The 14097-nt window shown below is 57.4% G+C and overlaps 4 protein-coding genes across 6 annotated transcripts, besides 8 other annotated features; 1 reads left to right on the top strand and 3 right to left on the bottom strand.

Moving 5' to 3' along the window:
• Positions 1 to 53: 53 nt before the first annotated feature.
• Positions 54 to 728, bottom strand: EKO05_0006932 (3-oxoacyl-[acyl-carrier-protein] reductase; the record flags this gene model as incomplete). The annotated part of the gene is made up of 1 exon (XM_038940900.2): positions 54 to 728. One exon carries the CDS (start codon positions 726 to 728, stop codon positions 54 to 56), a length of 675 nt encoding a protein of 224 aa, XP_038797460.2.
• Positions 729 to 1532: 804 nt separating this feature from the next.
• Positions 1533 to 1600: a dispersed repeat.
• Positions 1601 to 1606: 6 nt separating this feature from the next.
• Positions 1607 to 1841: a dispersed repeat.
• A 31-nt stretch (positions 1842 to 1872) lies between these two features.
• On the bottom strand, positions 1873 to 3037 carry EKO05_0006931 (uncharacterized protein; the record flags this gene model as incomplete). 2 transcript variants are annotated; one of them, XM_038940922.1, is made up of 3 exons in its annotated part: positions 1873 to 2122; positions 2267 to 2663; positions 2731 to 3037. In XM_038940922.1, 3 exons carry the CDS (start codon positions 3035 to 3037, stop codon positions 1873 to 1875), a joined length of 954 nt encoding a protein of 317 aa, XP_038797459.1. The 2 variants fall into 2 exon arrangements, with proteins under 2 accessions (XP_038797459.1, XP_059492896.1); XM_059636913.1 differs by having other exon boundaries at positions 1873 to 2663.
• Positions 2178 to 2212: a tandem repeat.
• Positions 3038 to 3647: 610 nt separating the features above from the next.
• Positions 3648 to 10452, bottom strand: EKO05_0006930 (polyketide synthase; the record flags this gene model as incomplete). Its single annotated transcript, XM_038940671.1, has 4 exons — positions 3648 to 4490; positions 4542 to 9038; positions 9085 to 10002; positions 10162 to 10452. The coding sequence occupies 4 exons, from the start codon at positions 10450 to 10452 to the stop codon at positions 3648 to 3650; spliced, it is 6549 nt and encodes a 2182-aa protein (XP_038797458.1).
• Positions 4833 to 4858: a tandem repeat.
• Positions 5675 to 5702: a tandem repeat.
• Positions 6999 to 7043: a tandem repeat.
• Positions 7026 to 7073: a tandem repeat.
• Positions 10065 to 10119: a tandem repeat.
• A 1117-nt stretch (positions 10453 to 11569) lies between the features above and the next one.
• EKO05_0006929 (3-hydroxyacyl-CoA dehydrogenase-like protein lam1) lies at positions 11570 to 13490 on the top strand (the record flags this gene model as incomplete). 2 transcript variants are annotated; one of them, XM_059636912.1, is made up of 3 exons in its annotated part: positions 11570 to 11660; positions 11707 to 12342; positions 12394 to 13490. In XM_059636912.1, the coding sequence occupies 3 exons, from the start codon at positions 11570 to 11572 to the stop codon at positions 13488 to 13490; spliced, it is 1824 nt and encodes a 607-aa protein (XP_059492895.1). The 2 variants fall into 2 exon arrangements, with proteins under 2 accessions (XP_059492895.1, XP_038797457.1); XM_038940720.2 differs by having other exon boundaries at positions 11570 to 12342.
• Between the last annotated feature and the right edge of the window lie 607 nt (positions 13491 to 14097).

Below are 14097 nucleotides of genomic sequence, written 5' to 3'. Positions count from 1 at the left end.
GAATCCTTCTCTCCATTCTCTCCCCACCGGGCGTATTGTGCACTGTAATTCACTCATACCATCAACAGGCCACCAGTCGCGCTGACCGACTGCCCAGTCATCCAATGGCTATTGGGACCAGCCATGAAAACAACGACGCGTGCTATATCCTCGGGAGTAGCGAATCTACCTTCCATGGGCGTGGCAGCAGCCACTCCGCGATGAAAGGCCGCAGATTCGTCGTCAGCCGTAATCTCCTGCAGCATATCGGTATCCGTCAGGCCCGGCAACACAGCATTCACGCTGTGGCCGTACGGGCCCACAGCCGCAGCCAGCGAGCGCGTGAAGCCCTCCAGCCCAGCCTTGGACGCAGCGTAGACGCCGTACAGAGGCCCTCCCGTGCGCGAGACAATGGAGCTGATGTTGACGATCCGGCCGGGACGTCGAAGATGCGGAACAACAGCTTGGCACATGAAAAACGCACCGCGCAAGTTGACCTGGATGCCGTGGTCGAAGTCGTCGACAGTCGTCTCCAGAAAGCTTTTCCTGATACCGATGCCTGCGTTGTTGATGAGGATGTCGATGGCCGGCCCGAAAGCTGCTAGCGTCTGATCCACTATGGTCCGCGGGGCATCGACGTGTGCTATGTCCACTTGGACGGAAATGGCCTGCGCCCCATTGCCAAGCGCGTTGATGTGGGATTCCAGCTGCTTGGCAGCTGAGCCGCTGGAGGCCGAAACGAACGTCATGGCAACCTGCAGCTTCGATTAGCGTGTGCGCGTTGTGCAAGCAGGACATGATTTCCCTTGGCTCCTTGTTCTGCAAGAAGGAGAGCGATCGCCGCTCCAATGCCACGGGATGCACCGGTGACGATGGCTACTTTTCCCTCGAGAGGTAGCATTGTTTCTTGGCAGGTGGTTTGAGTAGTTGCAAGTATTCAAGCAAGTGCCTGTGTACTTTATACCGGGGAGGGTTACGTCCCGACCATTTTCTAGCAACCTATCAGTCCTGAGACTTGCTCTCCCGTTCATTTCTAGCTCCTTGTTACCTCCAGCTGGAATTCTACGGCAAAGAGAGCACCCTCTGGATGACGATCCTCAACAAAAGCAAACATGAAAGTGGCCAAGAATTTAACATCCAAAACAAAACGTACAGAACAAGAATCATCGAATGACAATTGACTCAGTGGGATGTGATTGCGGCGCTTGTGCAGAACAGCTCGTACGAGCTGATTCTGGGCAACAGGCGTGTCGGTTGAATGACTCGAGCGGGGCAACTGCGCCGCTCGAAATGACTCACTACAACTCAGCTGATGCCTTGAAACGTCGTCGTCAATAGTGGTCATGACAAGTGTAGCGTAGGCACGGTAACGACTGTGAACATCGCATGCATTCCTAGTAGAAGCGCGTATAAACCTGCTACAACCACTACCGAACTCATTTTGCAGTAGCCATTCGAGGGAGGAAACCACCTAAGCCCTGCCTTCGCAACATCAAACCTCCACACCCCCACCCATCAGCCGGCCCCACACCAGAATCCGGTCCGATTCTGCTTACTATGGTATCCGGTGAAGGTAGAGTCCCATGGCCAGTGCGGTGGCTGTTGTGCAGAAATGCCTATTGGTGTTTACTATAGTATCCGGCGAAGGTAGAGTCCCATGGCCAGTGCGGTGGCTGTTGTGCAGAAATGCCCATCGGTGTTTATAGCAAGCGTGCACGAATGCTATAGCATATGACAAAGAGAGGAAGCGCTTGCTGATTGGTGTAAGACCAAGAAAACCTCGGAAGTAGAACTTGCCAAGCCTGGTGCTTTTCCCCCCTATTGCACTGACCATGGGACTCTACTTTCGCCGGATACCATGGTACACTTTTGTAACCCTCATCTCCACTAGATTTACACCCGCTTCCTATACACATCCTGATCCAGCGAATGCACGTAATACATATACCACGGCGGCCAAGCGCGCAGCCGCGCAAGCCAGGCGTTCGCCGGCGGCAAGACCAGCCGACCCGCCTTGCCAGAAAGCACCTGCGCGACGACGGCATCGGCGACGTAGCCAGGCGTAAGCAGCAGTTCAGGAAACCCCTCGAGGGAAGTGAGTTTCTCGACCATGGGGGTACGCACAAAGTGCGGGAAGACGATGCTGTTGAAGCGGGCGAGCAATCAGCAAGAAGACGACAATGCGAGAAAAGCAGAGCAAAGAAAGAAGAAAAAAAAAAAAAAAAAAAAAAAAGTACCGGTTGCCCATGTCACGAACAGACACAGAAATGAAACACACATCACATACCTCGTCCGTACCTTGCGCGCCCCATATCGCATCCTCAGCTCCTGTCCCAACCCCTCGTGAAACGCCATGACGGCAGCCTTGGTAGCTCCGTACGTGACGAGCTGCGTCGTAGAAATAAAACTCGACGCGCTAGCCATGGTAACCACATGGCCGTGGTTCTGCTCCGCCATGGCCGGCAGAAACTCCTGCACCAGCCGCATCTGCGCAAAGACATTGACTTCAAACTGCGCGCGTCGCTGCGCGGCTGTCTCGTCGAGAATCGTCTCCGCGACCGCGATGCCGGCGTTGTTGATTAAGACGGTCGGGTCGCCCACGTCCTGGCGCAGGCGCGCGGCGGCCGTGGCGACGGAGGTGTCGGACGTGACGTCGACGAGGTAGTGGGTTACATGTTTGTTGTCTGGGGGAAGGGTTAGTGGGGAGGGTGAGCTGGGCGTGGTCGGGCAGGATGGGGTGGGGGTGTGTACTGAGGAGGTCTGCTGGCGGAGCCACGAGATCCCAGATGACGACTTTGATGCTGCGGCTGGAGAGTCTGCGCGCTACTTCGGCGCCGATGCCGCTGGAGCCGCCTGTGACGAGGACGATTTCGTGCGTCCAGTCCCAGGAGACGTCGTTTTCGAAATTGTTGAGACTGAGGGTCGAGAGGTGCGAGTTGAGTCGTTGCACGAGTTTCCAGGTGCATAGCATGCAGGTCGGGATGAGCAAGGTTTTGGATAACAAGAAGCGCTGCAGCGGCACCAGCGTGCTTGGCAGCAGTGCCTGGAGAGAGGCCATAGTCGATGGTAGGGAGGGAAACGATGAACCGTGTGCGGTTGTATGCGGTGGGGTGTTGGATGCCTTTTGTAGACAAACGCCTTCTTCTGGCCTGTTTTGTTGCAATGCAGCTGGATGAGCGTTGAGAAGAGTGTTGTCAGGATGAAGTGAGGTTACTGTGTCAACAAGAAAACAAACAAGAAAGCAAAGGCATTGATTGTACAATGTGAAGAAGAATTCATCATTTGCCTATTCCAACAATCAAAATATAACAATCAAAAGATAACAATAAGGAAGTGTAACATAGGAAGTGTATTTGAGAGTATAACAAGTAGTCTATCAGAGAGTATAACAAGTAGTCTATCAGAGAGTATAACAAGTAGTCTATCAGAGAGTATAACAAGTAGTCTATCAGAGAGTGTAACAAGTAGTGTATTTGAGAGTATAACATGTAGTCTATTAGAGAGTGTAACAAGTAGTGTATTTGAGAGTATAACAAGTAGTGTATTTGAGAGTATAAAAAGTAGTCTATTAGAGAGTATAACAAGTAGTCTATCAGAGAGTGTAACAAGTAGTGTATTAGAGAGTGTAACAAGTAGTCTATCAGAGAGTGTAACAACAAAGTAGACCATCATGGAGCCTCGACAGCCTCCCTCTTGGCCATGACACAGTCTGCAATCTTTTCAAGGGTGTCGAGCTTAGCATATTCCTGGACCCTGAACTTCATGCGGAAAAGGCGTCCGATCCAGGAGTAGAGCTCCATGGCGGTCAAGCTGTCGAGGCCAAGCTCTACAATGGTTTGGTGATCGAAAATGTCTGCGACGGGGATCAGCTGCAGCTCGGCCACCTTTGAGCGGATAGCATTCAGGAGGCGGCGCGTCGCTTCGTCTTTGTCGTCGGCTTGGTCGAGTGCGCGCGCTAGAGAGCTATCGTTGCTGGTGGCAGTCGTCGTGTTTGTGGTGATTGCCTGTTCTTTGGCATGGTGAGAGAGTAGGGTAGAGAATCGAGGGTCTTTGGCATGGGCCGGCAGTTTGCGAGCCGTGCCGAAGCCTGCTCCGGTGATGGCGTAGCCATGGCAGGACGAGGCTACCTCGCCCTTCACAGCTGCAGCGAGGAGAGCGAGCACATCTGCCGTGGTGAGGATCTCACCGGCGAACTCGTCTACGTACTTGAGCTTCTGGAGCTTCTCCGTGTTCTCAGCCATGTAGCCGGCATCCACGACGGCGGTCAGAGCCAAGGAGGAGGCTGGAAGTCCCTGGCGCATACGGTACCTGGCAAAGGAGTCGAGGAAGGTGTTGGCAGCTGCGTAGGCAGAGTGTCCAGCCGTGCCCATGACACCGGCCACGGAGGAGATGAGCACGAAGAAGTCGAGCGGGGCCTTGTTGAGGGCGTGGTGCAGATTCCAGGTTCCAGCGACCTTGGGATGAGCGACATCCATGAAATCGGCATGAGAAACCGAGCTAAAGACGGCGCCCTGCAGGATGGTTAGCCATGGCTTCTGTGAGAGAGAGTTGGAAAGACATACCTTGAACACCATGGCAGCGTTGATGACACCCTTGATAGGACCCCTTTCGGCAGTGCATTGGTCAGTTGCCTTCTGTAGCTGCTCGCGGTTGGTGACATCGCAGGGCAGCAAGAAGATGTTTGCACCCTGGGTGGCGGCGTTGTCGACCAAGACGCGTACCTCTGGGCTCATGGAGGTGCTGCGAGACAGCAAGCCAACGTGTTTAGCGCCACTGTCGACCATCCACTGTGCAATGACACGGCCGAGGCCGCCTCCGCCGCCGATGAGCAGGTAGACAGCAGCTGGATCAAAGGTGGGCGGAGCGGGGCGGGCGGGCGTCGTCCTGACCATCTCGCCCGGTGTGGGCACCAACACCAGCGTTTCGGCATCAGGGCTGGGGTGCGGAGCGCTGAGGGCCTGGGACAAGCGTTCGAGCCCAACAGTGCGTACCGCTGGTGCACTGCTCACGAGGCCACGCGCGAAGAGGCCGGCCACGGCGTCCAAGACGGCAGCGATGCGCTGAGGCAAGGTAGCGGCGACATGAGCCAGATCCACGCGTGCGGCACTGCAGCCGGCTGCGAGGCGTGGTGTAGCGCGTGCTCGGTGGGTGGTGTCGGCGGTGTCGGCGGTTTCGGCGTAGACAAACCGGCCAAAGGGGGCCAAGCGGGGGGTGAGGGTGGAGGCCAAGGCGGCGGGGGAGGGGCGGAAGACCAGGTCGGCGGGCGGAGCGGCGTCCAGATGCAGGGCGCTGACGATGTGGTCGGGCAAGACGCCCGCGGCAGCCACGGCCTCGCGGTCGGCAGACGAGGCCGACGGGGCCAGGGCGGCAAAGACGTCGGCGCCGGCAGCCTTGGCGACGTGGACAGCGGCGCGGCCGAGGGCGGAGTCGGCGCCGAGGATCAGCGCGCGCTCGCCTGGGCAGAGGCGGCCCACGTCCACCAGGGCTAGCTGGGCGGCAGCCAAGGTCGCGGGCAGGGCTGCAGCCGCGGCATGGTCGAGGGCGTCGGGCGTGCGCGCGACGTTTGTTTCGGGCGCGCGCGCAAAGGTGCCCAGGGCGGCATCCGCGTGCGCCCAGCCAAAGACGCTGTCGCCAGGCTGCACACGGCTGACGCTGGAGCCACAGCGCACCACGCTTCCGCTGAACCCCACGCTTGCGCCGCCACCGCCGCCACCGCCGCCACCAAAGGCAGCCGGCGTGCCGTCGGCGTCCAGTGGCACGGCGACGGCGGCAACGCGCACCTCGACCTCGCCCTCTGCAAGCGGCGGCGCCACGGCCGTGTCCTCGCGCCGCAGGTACAGCGACTCGGCCATGCCTGGACGCTGCAGCGTGAAGGCGCCCCGCGTGTCGGCGTTGAAGACGTCGGGGCGCGGTGGAACGACGCCCGTGGCAGCGTGGACGGTGGCGTCCAGCTGCTCGTCGGGGGTGATGCGCGAGACCAGGAGCGTGCCCTGCTGCTCGCTGAACTCCATCTCGGCCGGGGCTTGTGCGTGCATCTGCTCGCCACATGCCGCCACATGGCCGGCCACGCGTGCGACCAGCGCCGCCTGGCCTGCCGCGTCGCCAGCCGTGCGCGGGTCGAGGTCGAGCGTAGCCACGGCCGCCTGCATCTCGCTGCGGATCGTGCGGAGCAGACCGACGGCCATGCCTGCCGTGGGGCTCGTGGGCTCGTAAAAGGCGCCGCGCGTGACCCAGACCACGCCCTCACACGTCGTCAGTGCCTGCTTGATGCGCGAGAAGGCCGCCTCGCTCAGGCTGCCCAGCAGGCCCTCGCCCACGTCGAGCACAATGCACCACCTGGCCTCGCTCGGCAGCTCCCCCTGTTCCCCGCCGCACGCGACGGTGCCGCCCAGCTGTTGGTCCAGCTCCTGGCCCAGCAGGCCCGCCAGAGGCCCGTCGTGCGGCCCGTCGTCTGCTGCCATGACGTGCCACTGCGGCTGCCCGCCCTGGCTGCCCATCAGCTCTCCCGCCGGCTGCCAGTCGAGCTTGTAGCATCCGTAGTGGGGCGCTGGCCACTGCGGCGCCAGCGACTCTTCGACGCCCAAGTGCAGCCCGCGGACCCAGACCCGCGAGTCGGCAGCGCCGTCGAGAACGCCGTGGACGCTGTAGGTCCCGCTGTGCTGGTCGTCCACGCGAGCCACGGTCCGCAGCACCCCGTCCGCCTTCTGCATCTCTCCCGAGCCAACAAGCACCGTCACCTCCTGCACCCTGTCCGGCACCCACACGTTGCTGCTGCCGCCGACGGGAGCAAGCGATTCGTCTAGGAAAGGAAGGTAGCCTCCGCACTGCAGCAGCCCGTCGAGCGTGCTGGGGTGGATGATCATGTTGCTTTCGTGCTGCAGCGGCATCTCGGCCGCCGTGTCCGACACCACCACCTCAGCCGTCGTCTTGCCACCTCCGAACCGAAGATTGTGCACATTGCGGAACACCCCCGTCCGCACCGGCCCGTTCTTGGCCGAGCCCTGGTAGAGCAACGGGCTGCCTACGCGCGTGCCACACGCTGCTCGCGCCTCGGCCCACGCCTCACACGCCGGCACCGCCACCGCCACCGCCACATCCTCCCCCTCTGCGCCATGGCATCGGACAAGCGCTCGACAGTGCTGCACCCACGTCCGCTGCCCCTCACTCCACGACGACAGCTCAAACGCCTCGTAGCCCTCCTCGGCCAGCGGGTGAAGAGTGGCAATCAGCTCGACCCGCGCACCCTCCTCCAGCACGAGCCTGTTGAGTATGCGCAGCTCTCGCACCGTGAATCCCGTCAACACTTCAGCACCACGTGCCAAGGCCCGCTGCTTGCTCGCCTCCAGCGCAGCACACGCGTACCCGGCCAGCGGGAACGTCGTGTGGGGCCCTACTTGATAGTCCCGAAGCCACGGCACGTCCTCGACCTGGAAGTTGTTTCTCCAGCTCCACGCTCCTTCACCACTTGCGCCTTTGTTGGCATAGCCTAGCAGATCATGTCGTGGGAACCGTCGCAACATGGCGTCGTCGCGAATCCTCGACTCAATCCAGTAGCGGTTGCGTGTCCACGGATACGGCCTGAGGCCATCGACGAGCCGCGGACGGGAGCCGTTCTCTTTGCCACCTAGCACGTTGACCTGCTCCAGGTCCATGGTCTGACCCATACTGAAGAGTCCCTCCGCAAGCTTCACCATGCACGTCCGCGCAACTTGCCCACGCTGGAGACTCGCCAGCGTCTCCACCGTATGCGTTACTTGTTTTCCGGCCGCCTTCAAGATGCTCTTCACAGCCCCCGTCAGCATGGGGTGTGGGCCGATCTCCACGATGACGTCTGGTGGCGTTTTGCTCTTCAACAGAGCCGTTGTGGCTGATGTAAATCGAACCCTGAACTTGGCGCTGTTGGCCCAGTACGATGGCTTCTGAATGGCTGCCGCGTCAACCCTTCGACCGGCCATGGCTGAGAAATACTCAGCCTTCTGTTTGGTATCGGCAAAGGTATCCACCGCACACAGGTCTTGCTCGTACCTGTCAACAAACGGCTCGAGGAAGGGCGAGTGGTAGGGAAAGTCGACGGCCAGCCGCCTGTGAGGCAATCCATCCTCTTCGAGGAGCGACTCCAACTCCTCCAGTGCTGCCTCATCACCTGAAACCGTGATGGACTTGGGTGAATTCTCGCAAGCAATCACCACCTTGCCTGCCATGACAATGTCCAACAGGGGAACCACGTCCTCCAACCCAGCTGCAACCGCCAACATGCCGCCTTTGAAGTCCGGCTCCACCTTCTTGATTCTGATGGCCATTTGCCCGCGAGCATAAGCGATGCGCATGGCCCCCGGAAGAGAAAGGAGGCCGGCGGCGTATGCGGCGGCGACCTCGCCGCTCGAGTGGCCCACCACAGCCATGGGCTCGACGCCCCACGAGCGCAGGAGGTCTACGATGGAAATTTGGATAGCCGTCGATGCCGCCTGGCTGACGTCGGCATCGTCGATGCGTGATGTTTTTTCGTTGCCGTACAGCTCCTCCAAAAGGGAAAAATTCGCGCCAAACGATTCAACGCAGGCCGAGCACATTTCCAGCGCTGCCGAAAACATGGGATACTGAAGCAGCTCGCGGCCCATACCAAAGTACTGCGCACCCTGTCCGGTAAAAGCAAAAGCAATCTTGGGCTGACGAGCGACTCGCCGTTGTACGAGTCGAGGTGAGGCTGTCTGGATGGACAGGTCGTCCAGATTCGACGCAACAATGGCACAGCGCCAACTAAGCTGCGATCTACGCTGTCCCAGTGTGTAGGCCAGGTCGTGTATCTTGACGTCGGCCGCGTCCTCCGACTCGAGAAACTCGACCAACTGCTCCCTGGTTTTCGCAAGAGCCTGCTCGTCGTTGGCTGACAGAACGAACAGAAAAGACTCGTCGCCGCTCGGCGTGTCGGCCTTGTCAGCATGTGCTTCCGATACGGGCGCTGCCTTGATGATGGCGTGAGCGTTGGACCCTCCGAACCCGTAGTTGTTGATGGCAATGTACGACTTGCCCTCGGGCCAAGCTTGCGTAGATACCGGTACCTGACGACCATCAGCATGCTGCCAAACGCACACGTACAATACATACCGCCATGCTCAGCTTGCGGAGCTCTGTGTTCATAGCTTCGTCCTTGAAGTTGGCGTTGGGTACCACCTGACGCTTACCCAGCATCAACGCTGCCTTGATCAGCGACGGGAAGCCGCTCGACGACTCCAAATGGCCCACGTTGGCCTTTACCGAGCCGATCAGGAGCGGGTTCTCGGGCGAGCGCGCATCGCTCGAAAACACCTTTTGAAGCGCAGAGATCTCGATCGGGTCGCCAACACGTGTGCCCGGCGCGTGCGCTTCGACGAAGCCAAACTCGTCAGGCTTGATATCGATCTGAGCCTGGAGCTCCTCCATCAGCGTCGCCTGCATGGCTGCATCCGGCATCGTGTAGCCGTTGGTGTGGCCATTGTGGTTGACGCCAATGTGCGACAGCACACAGTGTATCCGGTCGTTGTCTCGCAGCGCCTTATCCAGTGGTTTCAATATGATACTCGCGGCGCCTTCTCCGCGCGCGTAGCCTGAGTCAGCGCTGGGGTCCAGGGCCTTGGTTGTGCCGTCTGGGTGCAGCATGGTCAGATTCGACAGCATGGTCCACCGCCACGGCGAGAGGTTGAGCGCGCATCCAGACACGATGCACATGTCCGTCTCGCCGGCTCGCAAGCTCTGCGCTGCCATCTGCAGCGCGTAGAAGGCAGACGAGCATGCTGTGTCGACGCTCACGCTGGGTCCTCGCAGGTCGAACACGTTGGACACAACGTTGGACAGCATGCAGTTGTGGCCCAGGACGCCGACCATGGACGGCATCGAAGGGGTATCGTCTTTGAGCTCCAGCGTGTAGTCGGATGTGTTTGACGTGGAGAAGACGCCGACTTTCGTCCCTGCTATGCTCTCCTTGGGCACGCCTGCATTCTCAAGCGCCTCGTAAACGCACTCGAGTATGATGCGCCCTTGAGGGTCCTAGATGGCCATCAGCCCATGTTCGCAACCCCATCCTGTGCGAGAAGAAAACATGAAAGAAAAAGTAACCAAGTAACCAAGTAACCAAGTAACCAAGTAACCAAGTAACCAAGTAACTGAGTAACTGAGTAAGTAACAAAGAGCTCCAACGTAACCTACAAACGAAGTAGCATCAATAGCATTCATCTTGAAAAACCCCGCATCAAACTCGCTCACATCTCCGTCGAGAAAGTAGCCATGGTGTACGTTGATCGAGTCCTTGCGCCCCTGGTTCGGATGGTAGTACGCTTCCCAGTGGAACCGGTCTTGGGGAAATTCCTTGTATCCGTCTTTGCTGTTGGCCAGCAGAGACCAGAAATCCTCCAGGGAGTGGACGCCGCCTGGCATGCGGCACGACATGCCGACTATGGCCAGCGGCGGAGGCGCGGATGGGTTCGAGGACGCGGTCATGGTGGTGGGGTTTGCGGGGTTGTGTGAGGTGGTGGATGAAAGGATAGGAATAGTTGGGATAGATGGGTGGTGGACGAGATATATTATTGCGTGCCGACGATTTTCACTCCTCGTCAACCGTCAACCGATTCTGCCTTCTCCAACACTCCTGCGTCCGTACCCGCTCGTTATATACACGGTTTCCCTCCGGCTGTCCTGATGCTCAACTACCACATGTCCCAGACGTCACTCGCTACGTACCCCCCCCCCCCCTCTGACTCCGCCATCACCACCACCACCCTTCGACACCCCGTGGGTATCACTTCGAATAGATATATCCCACCTCCTCCGCATCAACCCCCTACCCAACCCCCCGATCCCCCCTGCTATGCAAAGAAGAAGCCCCCGCCCGCCCGCGCTCAGGAGCGTACCCACATCAGCTCTAAAGAGCTGGTTGTGATCCGTCGCTGCTGCTACCGGGGCCGAATTAGCTCCTCTCTTGAATCCGCAGAGGTTATGGCACAAACCACACCGCGATGGTTGATGATGTTGCGGAATCGGGGGGCTTGGGATCTGTGTTCGCGGTTGGGAGGTGGCTTGCTTGCGTGGACTTGTCGGGTTTTGTGCAGGGGGAAGGGGGGGGGCACTGCGGGGTGAGAAGTACGGTCCTAGCGGGAAATGGGCGCGTGTTTGGTGTGTTAAGAAGGGAGCGTTGAACGCCGCAGCGAGGCTTCTTACGATTTTTCGATTTTTTCTAATTTTTTTTTTTTGTATTTTCTATTTTTTTTATTTTTTTTTTTTGGCTTTTTCGTCCTGGGTTTTGGGGGGGCCTGGCCTGTTGTGGTGCAGCGGGTTTCGTACTCGCGCTTGTCTTGGGTACGAGATGGGTAGGCGCAGGCGCAGCTTGCAGCCTCCAAAAGCGGGCTTTGCTATCTTCTCCGATATGTCGTATCGAGCAGCTGGAGTGCACGGCGTGAACGGGGATGAGATTTTTTGGGATGATACTGCGAAACTACAGCATGTCTTGATGACTCACTATGTGACTATATAACACTGCACACATCATTCTCGTTCATGTGCAAATGAATAGCATTGATTGTTGTTTTGATTTCGTGTTTGAATCGTTCACTATTGGAATATGGGTACACCGGATTCGTGGGTCGCGCCCTCTGACCACGCAAACCGGCCTGTGGCGGTAATAGGTGCAGGCGTCCTGGGCCGTCGCATCGGTAAGTTTGCACTTTCAGTACTCAAAAGCCATGTTGACGGGTGCAGCATGTTGCTGGGCGGCTGGTGGGTATACAGTGCACTTGTACGATCCGGACGAGAAACAGCGCAGCGACGCCGAGCTCTACTTCCACGAGAACAAAGCCGCATACCGACGAGACGCCTCGAGACCGATCGGACAGCTCATTTCTCATACCGTCCTGGATTCTGCAGTGTGCAATGCGTGGCATGTAATCGAATGTGTGCCGGAAGTCCTGCACATCAAGCAAGAGGTCTTCGCCAGGCTGGAGAAACTCGTCGCGCGGGATAGCATCCTGGCGACCAATTCTTCTTCGTATCGGTCCTCCCTTGTCGTGGGCCACCTAGATTCTGCGACGAAATGTCGCGCGCTGAATACGCACTACTACATGCCCCCGTATGTGCGCGCCGTCGAACTTATGACCAGCGGGACCACGGACAGCGAGTTATTCGCGTATTTGGCACAGCGCATGGAGGATGTCGGACTCAAGCCATTCTTCGTGAAGAAGGAATCTACCGGGTTTATCCAAAACAGAGTGTGGGCTGCAATTAAGCGGGAAATGGTGCAGGTTGTTTCAGAGGGAGTGGCGGATCCGAAGACAGCTGATGACATTTTTTTTGAAACGGTTGTGATGCCAGGATTGCGGCCTTTTGTGGCGATGGATCGTGAGTTGAATTCTTCTGGATGATTCGTTGGAGACTGATGGCCTTCTGCAGTTGTCGGACTTGATACCGTTGTGAAGATCGAGCAGCATTATGCGCAGGAGCGCAAGCTCCCGATGGAGCACACCATCGAGTTTTTAAAAAGAGAGTTCATTGACAAGGGGAAGTTAGGACTCAAGAGTAGAGACGGCGGATTCTACCCTCCGAAACAGGCTGCAGTCACAGGGCCCCGGCTCTTCGTTTGCGAGAACGGTCTGTCCGGACAGGTCGATAACCTTGAGACCGGTAAAGTATTGGAGTATTCCGCTGCTGGCCAGTTTCAACGGACGATATTCGAGAATCAGTACTTGCCAGATGGGATCGTTGTGCTGAAGGAAGAAGGAATGATGTTCTGGACTTGTATGGGGTTCCCCGGGCAGGATGACGGTATGGTGTACTCCGCGCGTTTGGACGGCACCAGTCTCAGGCCTATCGTCTCCAAAGGGACGATGAACACACCCAAGCAGATAGCGCTTGATGAGGTCGACAAGAAACTGTACATAGCCGATCGCGAAGGCCTCGGTATCTGGCGTTGCAACCTGGACGGCAGCAACCTGGAAAAAATCATCGAGACGGGAGATAAGGACAAGAAAGAAGACCAGCGCGACGCCACAAGATGGTGTGTGGGTATCACTTTGTCGCACCGTCTCGGAAAGTTGTTTTGGACACAGAAAGGCGCGGCGAAGGGATGGCAGGGACGCATCTTTAGTGCTAACATAGCCACGCCGCCCGGAGAGACTGCCACCAACAGGACAGACAAGGTCTGCCTTCTAGAAGGCCTTGCTGAACCAGTTGACCTGGATTTTCATGAAGAATCGTCCAGCCTCTACTGGACAGACAGAGGAGAAATGCCGTTCGGAAATACGCTCAATAAGCTCCCACTTGACAAACATGGACAAGCCGTGAACGAAGATTATACCCCTTTGCTTAAGCACCAGATCTTAGCGAGGAAGTTTCACGAGGCGATAGGACTCAAGATCGATGCGCAGAACCAGCATGTGTATGTTGCTGATCTGGGAGGCTCCATATGCAGGTGCAATCTTGATGGGAGCGAGAAGACGAGGTTGGTTTTTGAAGAGGGGAGAGCGTGGACTGGCATATCACTGGCTTAGTTGGTTATGTACTCTGTGGTAGTGGATGCAAAGCAGTGTATTCCTTGAGTGTAGCTCTACTCATCCGTAACAAACTTTGCCCTGTGTTTCTCATATTCTCCTGCCAGTGTACTTTACCTGGCTCTGAACCGGTACATCTTTCACGGTTTTGTTCCGTAGCGACACAAGAAACTGCAAATTCACATGCGTTTGGCTTTACAGCCACCCGAAGAATATTATCAAGATTTTCACGTGGATTTAAGAGTTGCGATCGAGTATATGGAGTAGAGCGGAGGATGACCGTTGACGGGTTTGATGGAGCATGGCTGATCGCACGGAGAGGATAGTGCTGTAAGAGCAAGAACAGAGTATTTATAAGGACACAACTAGGCAAGGTATAGTGTAAATATTAATAGGTAGATAGAGTAGAGAAGAGAACAACTATTAACAGGTTTGATGAAGCTGACTGATCGCACGGAGAGGATAGTGCTGCGAGAGCAAGAACAGAAGTATTTGTGGACACAACTAGGCAAAACGGAGTTTGAGTATTAATAGGTAGATGGAAGATGGCTGCGGGGTCAATGCAGAAGTCAAGTGCGAGATACTTTGAACTGCGCTATTCTGCATG

The sequence above is a fragment of the Ascochyta rabiei genome, chromosome 11 (assembly GCF_004011695.2).
Source record: "Ascochyta rabiei chromosome 11, complete sequence".
NCBI lineage: Eukaryota > Fungi > Ascomycota > Dothideomycetes > Pleosporales > Didymellaceae > Ascochyta > Ascochyta rabiei.
The sequence above is the reverse complement of the archived record's forward strand: the minus strand, read 5'-3'. Positions and strand labels throughout refer to the sequence as shown.